At 35.2% G+C, this 17,215-nt stretch overlaps 1 protein-coding gene and 1 long non-coding RNA gene across 8 annotated transcripts in view; one reads left to right on the top strand and one right to left on the bottom strand.

Moving 5' to 3' along the window:
- The window catches only part of SCN9A (sodium voltage-gated channel alpha subunit 9), a 170,579-nt gene that overhangs the window by 11,704 nt on the left and 141,660 nt on the right, over positions 1–17,215 (bottom strand). The window contains exons 20-24 of the mRNA XM_082690248.1: positions 16,083–16,256; positions 11,803–11,925; positions 6,764–7,045; positions 6,054–6,107; positions 4,994–5,131 (exon numbers count right to left, since the gene is read on the bottom strand). Coding sequence (XP_082546374.1) covers positions 4,994–5,131; positions 6,054–6,107; positions 6,764–7,045; positions 11,803–11,925; positions 16,083–16,256 — 771 coding nt within the window. The remainder of the gene's footprint in view (positions 1–4,993; positions 5,132–6,053; positions 6,108–6,763; positions 7,046–11,802; positions 11,926–16,082; positions 16,257–17,215) is intronic.
- Positions 1–17,215, top strand: part of LOC309844068 — a 166,822-nt gene that overhangs the window by 60,868 nt on the left and 88,739 nt on the right. The gene's annotated exons all lie outside the window — the stretch shown is intronic.

Raw genomic sequence — 17,215 nt, 5'->3', positions numbered from 1 at the left:
GATAAGGGGTGGGGGAGACTACAAGGAAAATGTACTACATATACCTGGGTGTGTGTTTCAAGAAACTGGTTAGTTCATTTTTTCATTCCAGTAAAGGAATTTCAACATAAACATTATGGGTGTCAACAGTATACACAATAGCATTCTAGGTGTTGAGGAAATTACCAAAGATCTAGGATCCTTGACTGGAAGGATTTCTTAATTAAATAGACAACCCTAAGTTTCAACAGAAAAAATAACTAACATCTAAATGAAGTTTTTTGAGCTTTTCAACACTGTAAGAGTGTAAATCTCACAAAGGATGCCTAGAAACTTTACCTGTTCTTTTAGGGTAAACAAATTTTCTTAAAATTATCTAATTTTTACATATCCACATATTTTCTACATTGATGTGTAATATCAACTTTTTAGTTAGGGAATAAATTAGTATAATCCATGTAATTAGGAATTTATTTTGGGGAATTCATAGTTCTCAAATCCTTACTTAGCTTGTTGGGTCCTGGAGTTAAAAATGATCTGATTATGGTTTCCCTTTAGTTTTCCTGGATTAGGCAATATTCAGTTTTCTATTATATTGCATTTTTTATAAAAAATTTATAAAATAGTAAATGGTAACCAGACTTCCCTTTCTTTCTTAATGTATTTTAATTTACTTTTATTCTAATTGATACACAGTCTTTGGTATTTATCTTACATACTGATGCTAAGCATCAGGGAGAACCTTCAGGCCAGTGTTAAGAGAGCTACTCATGGGTGAAGGCTGAGTACTGCAGCATGTCAGAACTTACCAAAAGAAGCCAAGAAAACACTGGGAAGAGAACTATGAAATCGAGGTAAAAATCAAAGCAGCAAATTGTAACTTCTCTTAATGATTCCCTGGTTGCCAAAATAATAAAACGTGGGATGAAACTAGGAGGAGATTACAAGATGCTCGGAGAGAGGCTTGTGTTGTTTGGATTAGTTTAAAAGCTAGGTGAATGATGCTCTATAAATCACGCTGGTCTTTTTCAATATTACACACTATGTCAAGGCTATGTTAAGAATTTAGTTCTGGTGTCAGATCATCTTTCTTCAAATCCTGTCTCTGTTGTCCTTGGGCAAGTTTCTTAATGTCTTTGTGATAGGTCATGTTATCATTACAAGAGTAGCTATACCTTGATGGTTTGTTGGGAGGATCAACTGAGATAATGTATTCAAAACACTCAGCAGAATGCCAGATACACAAGCCCTCAATAACTGTTAGTTGCTGTTATTGCCATTGTTATTAATCTTCTTAACAAGGTTATAGTTACTGAAAGGGGGTGCTTTACTTAGAATTTACCCAAGTGCACCCAGGTCTATACTAGGTCTTTGTGTAAATATACTACATACTTATCACATACTTACTCTTTTATAACTTGAATCTATTTAGTAATTTGTGTTCTAATTTTCTGAACTATGTTCTCTGATGAATTAAACCCTAAATAACATGAACTTATTAAATGAAGACATTACTTGTAAAAGTGATGGTTATTTGGAAAAACTAGTAAAGTGGGGTTGGTTATTAGAAGAGGCATGGGTAGTTGGTAAAGTCATGAGCTGAGACCAAAGTCCCAAAGTTGAAAAGCCTTAAGCGGCAAGAATACACTAGGAAAAGAACATGGGAGTTGAAGCCAAACAGACCTTTGGCTTGTGACCTTCAATGGACCTGTCACGTGATTTTAAACAAGCTACTTATCACTGCTAGACCAGAGTATCCACTTTTGCGTAAAGATGCCACTTTTGTAAGCCTGTGATATAGATTAGATGAAATCATATATAATATACAAAGTATCTAGCAGAAAGACCCCTGTGCAGTAGTTTAATTAAGTCTTGGTCCTGTCTCTTAGTAAGGTGGAAAGAAACCAGAAGCCATTCAGAAAAAGTCAGAAAATAAAAGGTACCCTTAAATTGAAAATGAAATACTGGAAGGAAGGTAGGGGATAGCGGTAGTTGTCAGTGCTTCTAAATTAGTAACTTTTGCCTGAGAGTAATGGTAATAGTGTGTCAACCCACCCTATTTTCCTCCAGTGGCAATTCTTGTTGCAAGAATAATATTTAAAGCAAGGAGATTAAAGCAATTAAAGTTGTGGCTGTACTGTTCATGATCACATGGCTTTATCTAGATACATGTCTAACTTATCCTATGCAGAGAATACTGAGGCATCATATTTACATGCTTATATATCATATATATACATCTGTAATGACTAAAACTGAAAAAATAATTAAATTGAATATTAGAGTATACTTCGTAAAATTATTTTCAAGATTAACTATGAATTTTTAAAGATTCTTTTTTGAAAGGCATGAATGTATGATAATGTTAGCTCAGTATAACTCTAAGATATTAAATGTAAGAATGGAAGATAGAATTTTAAAATATCTTTAAAAAAACCCCCTGTATTTGAAAATGTAAGCATAAATAACACTTAGCATTCACTAATTTTTTCTTCCAATTGTGAATATCAATCATGTACAATGGTGACATTTCAGACATTTCACTGCATGTACCTCCATCTTTTCTGAGATGCTAAGTCAATATCTAAAATCACTCTTTGAATTCTACCCCTTATCTTTGAAATATATCTTTACAGCCACAGTACATCAGTCAACTTTGACAGGAAAACTGAGACTTCTTAAATGCTTTATCTCTTACAAATTACAGACCATACTGTAGCTTCTACCCCCTACAATCTCTTCGTTGAATATATGCCATATTCTCCATTGCTGATGACTAATTTGAAGACACAAGTGTGGTTGAGGTAGTGGGTAATGCAGAGTCTGACCTAGTCTTTGGTCTCTCTCCAATCATTCTATACATCATTACTGGATTAATTTTTTCTATTTACTTTTATTTTTTATAATTTATTTTTTTATTATTATGTTCAATTAGCCAGCGTATAATACATCATTAGTTTTTGATGTAGTGTTAAGTGATTCATTAGTTGCATAAAACACTATTTTAAAAATCATAACCTAGTTTTCAGGGTCCCCGGAAGACAAAACTCCAGTTGGATCTGTGACAAAGCTACTTCCTCACTGTCAGATGACATGCAAGTAACACAACATCTCTGATCATTGGGTGGGGGGCCGGAGGGGAGGATACAATGGCTTTTAGATTTGTTGTAAAACCTGACTAGGATTACATGTGTGGGGTACTTTACACAGAATCAGACGCATCATCAAATCTTAACAAATGCCAATGTCCTGATTATATGTGTTCCCTTACTCAAAATACCTCAATGACACACCAGCTCCTCCTGAAAAAGATCTAATATGGCTTTTTCAGATCTGCTCTCAAGCAAGATCTCATCTTTTTCTACTTCTTTTCTCAAAACGCCATTGTTACTAGAGGGGAGAAGCATGGGGGAATCTGGTCAAACAGGGCACGGGGATTAAGGAGGGTACTTGTGATGAGCAGTGGGTGTTGGATAGAAGTGTTGGATCATGCTAATATTACACTGTATTTAACTAATTGGAATTTAAAGAAAAAGTTTTAAAAAACAAACAAACTCCATCTCAAAACTCCACTCAAACTGATGAAAGGCTATTCATCCTGGATTGTCTCTTTTGTCAGCCCTATGCATGTGCTCACACATTCCTCTACCCTTCCTGTGGATTATTCACCCTTCTGCCTCTCAGTTGCTTCAGACCTTCTTATTCGTCTTCCAAGGCTTACAATTGTCATATAAGTCATACACTTCCTATAGCTGTTTTTTCTATTTGTATCTATTTTTTCCTCTGACCACACACTTATTTATCTTGTTGTCACTGCTTTGTTAACTTCTCTTATTACACTTATCGTGATTTCATATCGTAGTATGGGGGCACATAGCATAGTAGAGGACCTAAAAAATATACGCGGAATATGGAATCAACTGCTGACTGTCAAAACTATCATTTACTTACTAGATGCATGATCTTCAGTAAATCACTTAACCTCTCTGTGGCTGCCCACACTTACAAGACAAACTCTATAATAATAATAACAACACATTTTATGGTGGATGTTTTAGGTTGAATTGTGTTGGATATCAAATTAAATATTTTAAGTTTCAACTGCTGGTACCTCAGAATTACCTTATTTGGAAATACAGTCATTGTAGATGTAATAAAATTAAGGTGAGGTCATACTACAGTAGGGCGGCCCCTTAATCCAATATGACCAGTGTTCTTATAAGAAAAGGAAAGAGACATAGAGAGGGAGCACACCAAGTGACCATGGAGGCAGAGATGAAGATATACTCTGCAAGCCAAGTAACACTTGAGCAACAGGATGCTGCAAGATCCAAGGAAGGATCCTCCCCTAGAGGCTCTGAAGAGAGCATGGCCCTGCCAACACTTTCATTTGGGACTTGTAGCCTCCATAACTGAGAGAGAATAAATTTCTGTTTGTTGGAAGCCACCAGTTTGTGGTAGTTGGTTACAGGAGCCTTACAAAATTAATACAGCTGATGTGAAGGGTAATGAAACAGAAATCTCGGGAGAGTATCTCACTTGCAAGACTTAACAAATCCTAATTTCCATTACATGTATCATTTCTTCTGCTGTAATATAAACTCCCTGAACTCAGGAACCATATCTTGTGTTGTTGTTCATCAAGGGCCAGCCCACTACATGTCCCATGGAACAGTGGCTCAGAGAATGAATGAAATGTGTTTTGAATAAATCAATAATTAGTGCACTAATTTTTAATTATTCATTATTAGTCCTTATAGGGAACACTGAAAAAAAAAACTGAATACTTGTCATATTGCATAAAAACAGTCATAACTTAGGAGATAATTACTTTCTATGCAGATATGAATGAGATTGAACCTATTTGTACTGTATTCTGGCCAATTATTGGAAAATTAAATGAAATTCTAATGAATCTAATTACTAACAGATATCAAATTAAATTTCATATTATGTTTTTAAGAAAATAATCATTCATATTTTCATTGCATTATAAAAACCTTAAAATACTTATCTTTTTTTTCTGTTGGTTGAAATTATCTATTATGACGCCAATGAATAAGTTCAAAGTGAAGAATGACCCAAAGATGATAAAGATGACAAAATAAATATACATGTAAAGGTTGTATTCATATATGGGCTGCTCGTCTACCTATAAAATTAACAAAAGTTAGCAGTATGTTGACAATAACATTAATCATTTTCTTTTTCATATGGTTTGATGAGTTAATCCAAATAGTTCTATCCTAGGTGAACATAGCTTTTCAGAAATGGCATTTTAAGGATCAACACGAACTTTCTTAAAAATTTGTTCAACATTAAGTAAATATTTATTACCTGCTTACTATGTACACAAATATAATCTTCAAATGACTACAAAGGGCTTAATCATACATAGTACTTGTTCTCAGATTGATAAGACATAGTAACTAAGTGACCTAATGTATGTTTTCTATTTCCAGAAAAAAAGCTATAAGAGGTGATAACCATATTTATAGAAATTTTGCTGATTTTTTTTTTATTTGATGATAGAAATGTCTTCAACAGATTTAACTTTCTTAGCATGGAGCTCATTTCACATAAACTCATCCACAGCATTTTAAATATAAAAACAATAAAACTGTGAATAAAATTGTTAAAATCCATGAATAACATTTGTTATTGAATTTTTATTTTGATAAACATATTTATTGAGGACTATTGGGAATATTGGACATATTCCCAGGCTATATAAGGTCCTCTACTTACATTTTTTTTTTTTTTTTGGAACCTCAGAACAATGCCATGAAGCGGACATTGAGTTTTTTGTTTTTTCAGTCCATAAACAGGCTGAGAGAGGAAAAGCGATTTGTTCAAAGTCAGTTGCAGAGCTTGTATGATACAAGAGCTCCAGATTTTGAGCAAGCTCTGTCACCAAACACTGCACGCTTAACTGCTAGTCTTTTATTAGGTGCAAGTTCTTCATTTTGTGTGCACATACCAAAGGATCCTTGGAACTACTATTTGAAAATGGCCCAACTAAACTAAGGCACTTTAAAAATAATAAGTTTAGTGTAATATTGACCAATACTTACATTAACATTATCAACAGCTGCATACATAATATCCATCCATCCCTTAAATGTTGCCTATAACAATAAAATCTGAATGTGAGGTTCACACTCTACAATACACATACATGAGTTTAATCCACTTATTGTTACATTTAGTGACACCAGATCACTGGGCTTTACTATATTTCAAAATGTCAATTTAATATAACATGCTCTGTCAAGAACCAAAAGGAAATAGTCCCAAGTCACATTCTATAACTCAGTCCTAGTTAATTATTTCCAAGTTGTTACAATGCCTGCAAAGTTTGCACAGGAACTTTTATTTTTCCAGAGGTGGAGGGGAATCTTATGAACAAGGTAGGAATCATTTTTTTTTTCCGTCCATTTCTAAAGGATCCTCTGTGATAGGAGGATGTTATTCTCATTCCCATGTAGTATAAAACTGGCAGTCCAAAAACTATTTATTTTTGGAGGAACATTCATATGGCGCAAATGGTGAGGAGCCACATGACACTGAAACTCATTTATGAATTAATGACTCTCAAGTGCAACAGAATCTTTGCTTCTTAACTCATGTTTTATAGGCACATGTTCTAAGAAAGACCAAGTCTTCCTTTAAAGTCTCAAAGTACCTTATCTTTAATTTCTAGGTATAGATTGCTCAAAGAATGACTTCAGTCCCTCACTAGTGTCTACTAAAATATCAAGCATTTGTGACAGGGCTCACTTACAACTTGAAGTAGAGAGAGGTAACCAAGTCCAACATTATCAAAGTTCACCTTCAAGTTCTTCCATCGTACATTTTGACTAACATTCATCAGCGCGTAACAGTCAGAACGATTTTGAACGAGGTTTGTTTCAAAGCGTGACCCATCTGTGGTATTAACACACTGATAGAACTTCCCAGCAAACAAATTTACTCCCATGATGCTAAATATTAGCCAGAATATAAGACACACTAGTAGTACATTCATGATGGAAGGAATTGCACCTATGAGGGCATTCACGACCACCTAGTAGTCAAAAGAAAGAAAAGGATGATTAGGAGGACGAAAGATGTTAAATGGTCGACATTAATGAAACACAATGCAGAATTAAAGAAATCAGAAAAGCCACCCATAGACGTTTAAGACATCAAATCACCAACCAACATGTATTAATTGAATATCTATGCTCAGTAGTATGCCAAGCAAGAGAGAATGAGACAGGAGCCCTGTGAACAAGTTTACTAAAATACATGATAAACACACATTGAAACTATAGCCACAATGCAAAACAAAGTAACTAAAATTATACCACAGCTTAAATAAATGAAAAAATAAAAATAACAAACCAAAAACCTGATTTATGTAAGGTGAAGTCGTAAATCTGCATACTCTAGGGGGGAAAAAAAGAAATTTCTAAGTATGAATGATAACAAATAAAATGTACATTTAAATGTACATTTAAAGGTTCACGGTCCTGGAATGATCAGGGTTAAAATTCTCCCATATACAGAAACGATTGGTATATATAGGCTGGAGTTGAAGTTAGGAGTTTTTTATTATATGAACCCTTTCTATTTAGTTGGTTCTGTTAATTGTGTGATATGGGAATTCAATTAAGACCTTGGGACCTCTGTTTCTTCATCAGCTAAATAAGAGTCACCTTTTCAAATTTATTATTCTAAGTCTAAATATACTTTATATATAAGTCCTTGGCTAAATATAGACAATGCTTGCCTCAGTTAAAATATAAATGAAGTAGTTTATCTTTAATAGTTCCTTTATTTCTGCTTGTTGGCATTTCCATTGTTACTAACAACCAGAGCCTCTTGCCAGTTCTCCTGCATACAGACTATCGTAGCATTTATCACTCTCCAGATCTTCCTAATTCCTTCACCTTTCAAAACCTACCTGTTTTTCCATACTTCAGCTCTAGTCTGAATTTGAGTCCAAATGTTTTGAAGTCTAATTTGTTAACTAAGAGCATTGTGTTCCGTCTCTTTTCCAAATGGTAAAACACTGAGCATCTTTGGCTACTTCTGACATTGTCGAGAGCAGGAGTTGGCAAACACTTTCTTAAATATTTTTTAGTCTTGCAGGGTTATATGGTTTTTGTTGCAATTATCCAATTCTTTTCAATTCTTATTTTTTTTTAAGATTTTATTTGTTTAATTGACAGAGAGAGAGAGATCACAAGCAGGCAAAGAGAGAGAGAGAGGAGGAAGAAGACTCCCCACTAAGCAGAGAGCTGGATGCAGGGCTCGATCCCAGGACCCTGGGATCATGACCTGAGCCGAAGGCAGAGGCTTAACCCACTGAGCCACCCAGGCGCCCCTTCAATTCTTATTCCCCACCCCCTTTTTAAAGATTATTTATTTATTTATTTGTCAGAGAGAGAGAGAGAGAGACAGAACACACAAGCAGGCAGAGTGGCAGGCAGAGGTGGAGAGAGAAGCAGGATCCCTACTGAGGAAGGAGCCTGATGCGGGACTCAATCCCAGGACCCTGGGATCATGACCTGAGCCAAAGGCAGGGGCTCAACCAACTGAGCCACCCAGCCATCCCTCACTTCTTATTCTTTTTTTTTTTTTTAAAGATTTTATTTATTTATTTGACAGAGAGAAATCAAAAGTAGATGGAGAAGCAGGCAGAGAGAGAGAGAGGGAAGCAGGCTCCCTGCTGAGCAGAGAGCCTGATGAGGGACTCGATCCCAGGACCCTGAGATCATGACCTGAGCCGAAGGCAGCGGCTTAACCCACTGAGCCACCCAGGCGCCCCACTCACTTCTTATTCTTATATAAATTATAAACAAATGGATGTGGCTGAGAAGGAGCAAAACTTTGTTTAGAAAACAGACAACAGGCCTGTGGGCTTTAGTTTGTTGACTTCTGGCCTAGAGCAATAGTTATTACCCTGGGGTCTGTGGTCCTGTTGAGGTTCCACGCGAGCATGAAATTATATGAAAAACATTACAAGTCTATTTTTTAATGAAGAGATGATTCATATTTTTATGAGATTCTGATAGCGTACACGATACTAAAAGGGTTAGGAAGAACAGGAGTAGAGAATAAAGTTCAAAGTGGCCAACTCTTGTTCAAGCCTGTGCTTTCATCCTACTTCCTACTGCCCTCCCCACTGAGCTTCTCACCTAGGCACACTGATCTTCTAGTCATTGCTCAAATATGCCTTGCACACTCAATCCCATGCTTCTCCCCCCAGGTAGCGTCTCTGCCTGGAATGTCTACACGCCTGGGATTTGTTTGGGCCCATTCTTTCAGTCATGGCTCCAACGTCAACTCCTTGTGAGGTCTACCTACACTTCCCCAGGCAGCCATTCCAGCCTCCATGTTTCTGTAATGCTGCGTGCTTCCTACTTCAGAGCTGATGTCCTAGAATAACTACTGTTCCCCCGTCCGTCTCTCCACGATTTTTGTCCCTATTCCGTGTTGGGTGACTGGATCTCTTCACCATGGTACTCTTCTTGTACCATTATAACTGACACATAGTTGGTGTCTGAAATGTTTGCTGAAAGAATGTGAGCAACGCTGGGTCTCTGAGGGGGATAGGTCCACATTGGTCGGATAAGAAGCCATTTGAGGGGCACATGGGTGGCTCAGTGGGTTAAAGCCTCTGCTTCGCTCGGGTCATGGTCCCAGAGTCCTGGGATCAAGCCCCGCATCGGGCTCTCTGCTTGGCAGTGAACCTGCTTCCTCGTCTCTCTCTGCCTGCTACTCTGCCTACTTGTGATCTCTGTCTGTCAAAGAATAAATAAAATCTTAAAAAAAAAAAAAGAAGCCATTTGAGAAAGTCAATAAGCTTCAGGGCCTCAAGACTCAAAGGAAACTAACTACAAAATGCCTCAAGTTTTACTTATTCTTCAGAATCATCCTGCAGTGTGAAGGAACATATCTTTTGGCATGCTTAATAAATACTAAAGAGACACAGCGGGTCCTCCAAATACATGAAACCATTTTCCTGCATCCAGGACAGCTCTATTATAGATCAAGAACAAAGAGCACAGAGGATAAAATAATGGGCTGGCTTAATTGCTGAGGGAAGTAGTTTTGTAGGGGAAAGTATATTCTTCATTCATGAAAATGCAGTATACTGATACTGAGTCCAGAAATTGGTTGTAAGTTCTAGACAGATTGTAACATTCTACCAGTACTCAAAAAATGAAGTTAATGCCAATGGATTCCAATACCACCTTTCTGCATAATAACATAAATTGTAATTTTTCAATTCTTGTATGAAAAAAAGGGCTAATTTATGATTTTTATTTTTATTTATTTATTTATTTTTGTATAATCATGATCTCTCATAGCCGTTGTATACTGGATGCCTTAAGCTGTAGACAGTCACAGTTTAGCAGAGATAACACTGAAGATCTGCTAGACTAAAAGATACCTGATAGTTTCAGATTACCTGAGGTTTCAGATTACCAAGCCCCATCCAGAGTTTATGAGTCAGTGTGTCTGGAGTGAGACCTGGGTATTTGGATTTCTAGTAAGTTCTCAGATGATGCTAATGGGTGGTCTGAGGATGGCACTTAGAGAAGTAGTGAGATACACTAATCTACATGTAAGTTATTCACGGACTACCAGTAAAGAGGAAGTCAGATAAATAAGTAAAAAACAATATAACAAGGATTTTGTATGTCTGAACATAGAGGGAGATTGCCTACTTAAGCCTGATGGTGAAGAGACAAAGCAAATTTAAACTGAGTCTTATTGGCCGAGTAGGTATCTCTCTGCTCTGATGATGGATGAGTCTGGGCTGCGATAGGGCTGGGAGAAGCGTTCCCAGCCCGGAGAACAACAGGAACATGAGAAAGCAAGTGTGAAGCTGGTAAAAAGGAAATTCAAGGACAGCAGCAATAAATGAGGATATGGACTAATTAGAGAGAACAAGGTTACTGTCCTCCATGTATTTTATGAAGTTGCTGGTTTAATGCAGCTCTTAAAGCTAAGTTGCTACTAGTCATTATTTGTCTCACCTTGTTTGTCTCTACAAAATGACCTCTTTTCAGGCACCATGCAGCCTAGTACAAATTATGTAAATTCTCCGAGCTTTAGTTTTGTCAAGTGTGATTTTGGGGGTAATTCTACTTTCGGTGAAACATTTATTTTAAGGATGAAATTTAAGGTGGTGGCTGATGCCACTTCACTTTCCTGTTTGTTGTTATGATCCCTACCTATGGTAGCTCTTTAAAAAACATTTTTTTAAAAAGATTTTATTTATTTATTTGGCAGAGACAGAGAGTACGAGCAGGGGGAGCAGCAGGCAGAGGAAGAAGCAGACTCCCTGCTAAGCAGGGAGCTCGCTGTGGGGACTCAATCCTAGGATCGTGGGATCATGACATCATGACTTGAGCCGAATCACTTAACTGACAGAGCCACCAGGTGCCCTATAAAATACGAGCATTGGATATCGGCAAGTCCTTGATAAGTCGTATATGGGAGATGTTATCAGAATGAGTGTCCCCTTCACATTCCTAGCACAAAGCAGATTTTCATTTAAAAAAGGATTAGTCACTTATTTGGATTATTGCCTAACAATATTATGTAAAGGAGGCTTTACTGTATTTGACTTACTCTTTGTTAAACTATATGCACTGAATACTATGTATATGCATATGTACACACATACATATATAAGCAGTCCATCTATAGGTAGATACATGTACATATAAATATAAACAGTCCATAATTTCTACATACTTATTTTTTTATATTTTATACTCCATTTAGAAAATAAGGATATTAGAAAGTTTAGCATTTTCTTACCCTCATTCCTTCAAATCTAGATAAAGCTCTTAGAGGTCTTAAAGCTCTAAGTGTCCTAAGGGATTTGATGGGGCCAAGGTCTGAGTAGCCAAGAGTGCTTGCAACTAAAGTAACCAAAGAAACCTACAAAAAAAAAAAAAAAATCCGTTAATCATTTCAGTGTAATAGTAAAGCACAAGGAGGAGAAGTCAATTTCAAAGATCACTAAGAGCAGATCAACAAGAATAATATTTTATATATCGAGCTGTCTAGTCATTGCCTAAAAACAAATAAGATGAATGAATGCTTTTGTAAGGAAATAGCTTTAAAGGGAGGCTAATGAAAATAAAAAGAAATAGTAGGTTATTTCTTATATCTGAATAAAAATCACACAAGCTTTTCACAATTTCTGTCATCAATGATTATGTACTTGCTTATTAATTCTGAACTTATGCTGGATATATTTAATCAGATATGCTCTTCATTTAATTTGAGCAACTTATGTTACTCATATATGCTATACATTTAATTAGAGCAACTATAAAAATTTCAATTATAATACAACCTAGGGCATAACAAAGTGTGTGATTCTGAAGTTAAGTCATAAGAGTGTGGCTCTGACTCAATCAGATCTAAGTCCTAGTATAAACCTTATTCAAAAGCATTTTGAAGACTCATGATTTTGAGATGGAGCTATTTCCCCACAAGATTGTTCTGCCTTGTAGTTTATCAGAACTAGCAACAAACATTTACCTAGTAATAGTGGGAGAAATCTCAATTGTATTGAAGAGAGCACAAGAGTATGTGATCTCATTGGCTTTTCAATCAACACAGGCATACAGAACTTCATCATGTTAGACCTGCCACAATGACCATAACCAGTACCCAACAGAAATTTGTGTTCTTATAAACTATCTTTGAAGAAATAACATGGACAGAAATAAAATCAATACACATTCTGGTAAGAGAGTAACAAGCTCCTCAATGACCTTACATCTTGATCTGTAAACACATTCAGTCTCTGAGTAAGTTCCATTTAAAATATTCATTTGTTTTTACACTGTGTGGCAGGAAGCAATGTCTAAAAACAATGGCCGGTATATAGCTCTTCATTATGAATTAAGTACTGACTGAAAGATTAAAATTTTCCAGGGACTAGGAATACTTGAGAATCAACCTCCTTATATTTAACTATCGACAGAGTAGAAAAATTCGTTGCTCACAAGTTCAATGCTCCTGCTATCAGAGACAAGGAAACTGATTATGAATCAAGATGTGTTGAAGTGTTTTGTTCTTTCTCATTCAGTTGCTTCCAAATGTCTTCATATAACATTGTATCTTTTTAAGTCTTTATGCTACATATCCAACAGACCTAATCCTCCCTCATATCATTCTGAAATTCACCCAAGTCATTCAGGTCCATTATTTTCCAGTTAAGTACACTTAAGAAAATGTGCTCTTTAATTAGAATAGCAAGTATTCCTTTTAATCAGGAAAAAAAAAAAAGTTCTGAAATGTCTATTATAATGGGAATAACTCCTACAGAAATGGCAGACCTAATTTCCAAACCACTGTTAGGTGTCACGATATTGAATATAATAGATACATATTATTGAGAAAACCTAGAGATTACTCTGTAAATGAGAAGATATATACACATCTATTTATCCATGTATACATATGTACACACACAGTATATGCCAATACTGACGACTAAGGCTCAGGCAAACAAATTTCAGTTCAAGAAGCCTATGGAAATCCAACAAGTCCATCCTGTGAATATCAAATCAGATCAGTGGTTCTGAAACCTCAGTATGCATCAGAATTATCTGGAAGGCATATAACAACAGTGTTCTGGGTCCCAACACCTGAGATTCTAGTTGAGTAGATCTTGGGTAGGTCCTGAGAAATGCATTACTAATAAGTTCCCACCAATTTGTTGGTTCAGGGATCGTACTTTCAGAACAACACTAGATAACTGGTTCAATTCTTGGGAAATAAAATCTCAGGTCCTCCTCCAAATCTGCATCACTAAATTTGCATCTCTACCAGCAAGAATGTTGTGTCCAGCTTTGCTCTCCATGTTGCATTATAAAAATATTACATATGGAATATATATTATATAAAACATATAATATACATTTGTGTTTGCATGTACATTTACTTACTTTTTCTCAAAATATTAAATAACAGTTATTATTGAAGCTATATATCTGAGTTCTGTATATTCCATACTCTTGAATATTAAGGTTCACCAGTTCAGATTTTCAAATACAAGACAAAATAATTTCTGCTATGAAATGGACTTATATCTTTCTTAACCTAAAATAAATTCAATTGTATGTATAAACTTTACTTTTGCAGACTGAGTGATGAAAATAACTATGTTTGTGATAATATTATTAAAAGTTTTTTAATATCTTAAATATTTTACACCTTTTAAAAGACCCAATTGTATTAAATGGTTAAGAGAAAAGAAAAGAAATAACCTACATTCCTTCTATCATTTCTTCTTATTTTGGTTAGCTTTTCTTTAAATCTATTATGTTACAAAAGCATCTATCTTACCATGTATTTTTCTAGCCAGTAACTAGGTAACATATATATGTAAAAGTAAATTAAAGAAAAATCAATATGGAATCACTAATATAAGGTCCCAAAAATTACAGATCTCACAGAGAAGGCCTAAGAGAACATAAGAGGTGCAATGTCTAGCTATACTAAAAAAATTTGTTTTTGTACATCACTGATAGAGAAAACAAAAGTGTTATTGCTTGTAATATTTTATATATTGATCTGTTAAAAAAGAGTTCACTGAGCTTTGTTTTTCTTTTTTCTTTATCGTGTTATATCACCATACAGTACATCATTAGTTTTTGGATAACAGTTGAGAAATTGAACTTCTGAATAGATATGATGAGTTTGGGTTTAATTTTGTAGTCAGATTCAGCTATTTATAGTCACGCTTACTTGTAATTTTGATTTCTATGAATGATGCCATATTTATCTTTTCTGTACAGTTTGATGATGCAAACTCTTGGTTAAACAAGTGCGAGAGCAGTTGTTAGCACTATAAACATTTGCATGTTGCCCTCATTCCACATCAGACAGAAGACAAATCTCTAAGAATTGTAATACAATTCCCTAGCCACAAAGACTAGATTTTGTGACATCTAGAATTAGTAGAAGAAGGAAAAAAAATAAATTGTCCTAAGAAAAATTAGATGGGGAAGTTGAGGTCATGAATTAATTTAAGATAGCAATTTAAAATAATATAAAATATAATAATATAATTATTATATGCTATATGTTATTAAATTATACCATTAAGATATAAAATAAAGTTGAATACACCAAATAAAAATAAACTGAAAAACTGGGTGTTGCACCATTTCTATTTGAGATGCCTTAATCTCACAGTTGTTTTAGGATTCCTTTCTTATTTCAATAAGATTCCTTAAAAATATTTTGTTCTGTTAAAAATAATACCTAAGCTAAAGCATTCTTATATATTTTCCATCCCCAAATATTGAAGGGTTCTCTGAATTTATTACTTGAAATTACCAATGCCTATTTTTCTGCTTCCCTGCCACTCTAGAAATAAAGGGTAAGTTCGATGTTTCAGGTGGGAACAACAGTTCCGACTCATTTTGGTTTTCCCTCTCCTTGTGACAGAGATAAATATTTTGAAATTCCATGCCCCCCCAACTCCTTAACCCAGAGTTGTTAAGCTTTAGCACAATCATTTTACATAACTCTCAGCTAACATATCAGACAACTTGATATATCCCTTATCCTCTTTTATTTTCTAATTTTTATATTGTAAAAAAAAAAATCAATGTTTTATCTTTTTAAATTGTGCCTCTGCCCATTTCCAGTCCCACTGCCACCAAGTAGTTTTTCATTTTGTTCTTCTTCCCAGTAAAATGATATTCAAATCATATATATACATGTATATACATATATATGTATATATGTGTATACATATATATGTATATATGTGTATACATATATATGTATATATGTGTATACATATATACACATTTTCTCTGGTTGCAGAAAACTTATGCACAAGTAAGTTATAAAGGTTAGAACGCTACAAGAAAGAATTCATATTCACTGCAGAGTTTCTCTTTTAATACTCCTTATAGAAATAGTTCTACTGGCTACATTAATATTTCGAAAATACCCATAAAGCTATAGTCTGAAAGTATAAAAAACTAACCAAGATTAAAATATGATAACAAACAACATTAGTGAAGGTTTTCAGAATACTTATTTGTAAGATAAATCCAACCTACATCAACAATTAAGAAATCCAGCCAACACCAGGCATTGGTGAAATATGTTTTATAACCATAAGCTACCCATTTTAGAAGCATTTCCAGAATGAAGACATAAGTGAATATCTTGTCAGCATACTCCAGGATAATCTTAATGGTCTTTTTCTTTTCAATATATATATCTTCAAAAGCCTGTGAAAATAGTATTCAAATTTCAATTCACATCCAACTTAAAGCTTATGATTCATAACAAAAGCAGGAAATAAAATTCTGATGGAGAATTCTATACTGGAAGATAAATACTATAATGTGCTAGCTTCTTCTGGTTTATAGCTACTAGGTAACACTTCTGGACTTCTTACTAGTATGCACCACTGGTCACCACAGGTTAAAGGGTGCAAAGAATAGAATTATCTATAATCCTCTAAAAGAACCGTGATCTCTGATAATTGCAGTAATTTCTACTTTATCTGTCTCCCATTTATCTCTCTCCAAATTGGAGGAATCTTGATAAGGTAGGACGTGATTCCCATCATCCGGTCACATATACCTTTCTCACCCTGTACTCTCCTTCACACCCACTAGTAGGGTTTGGAAACCTCCTTCAGTTCTTATATGCTTCTGCATTCCCAGTGTCTAGAGCTGTGTCAAAAACACAGCAGGAGGTAAGGGAGTTTGCGGAATGAATGAGTAGTAAGTCTTGATGCTGAGTACTCTTGATGTCTGGGTACACCTTGTTCGGACTAGTCCCAGGGCTGGAAACAAGACTCAGCCTGCAGGGCTCCTGGCTAACTTCCAGGGCCACTTCCATGGATATGAGAGCAAGAGGCAAGGACATCATTATGTGAGCTCTATGCAACGTGGGGTGTAGGTTTTACTGTTACTCATTTCAGCTACCACTCATTTGTTTGTACACAGTGTGTCCTCTCCTTTTTGAGGATCCAGAAATCAGTGAAAAGATATGGTTGGTTTTGATTTTAGAGCTCAGTTAAGTTATGGGTCTGTCTCATAATAGCTTTTGGACATGAAACAACTTTTACACTCTCCACTCAACTTCCTCATTGGCAAAATAAGCAGAATGGTCATTATTTCACAGGATTGTTTAAAGATTAAGTGAAAAAACTATACAAAGATCTTGAAACATAATAAAT

This window comes from Mustela nivalis (assembly GCF_964662115.1).
Source record: "Mustela nivalis genome assembly, chromosome: 11".
Lineage (NCBI taxonomy): Eukaryota > Metazoa > Chordata > Mammalia > Carnivora > Mustelidae > Mustela > Mustela nivalis.
This window is presented reverse-complemented; position numbering and strand designations above follow the sequence as displayed.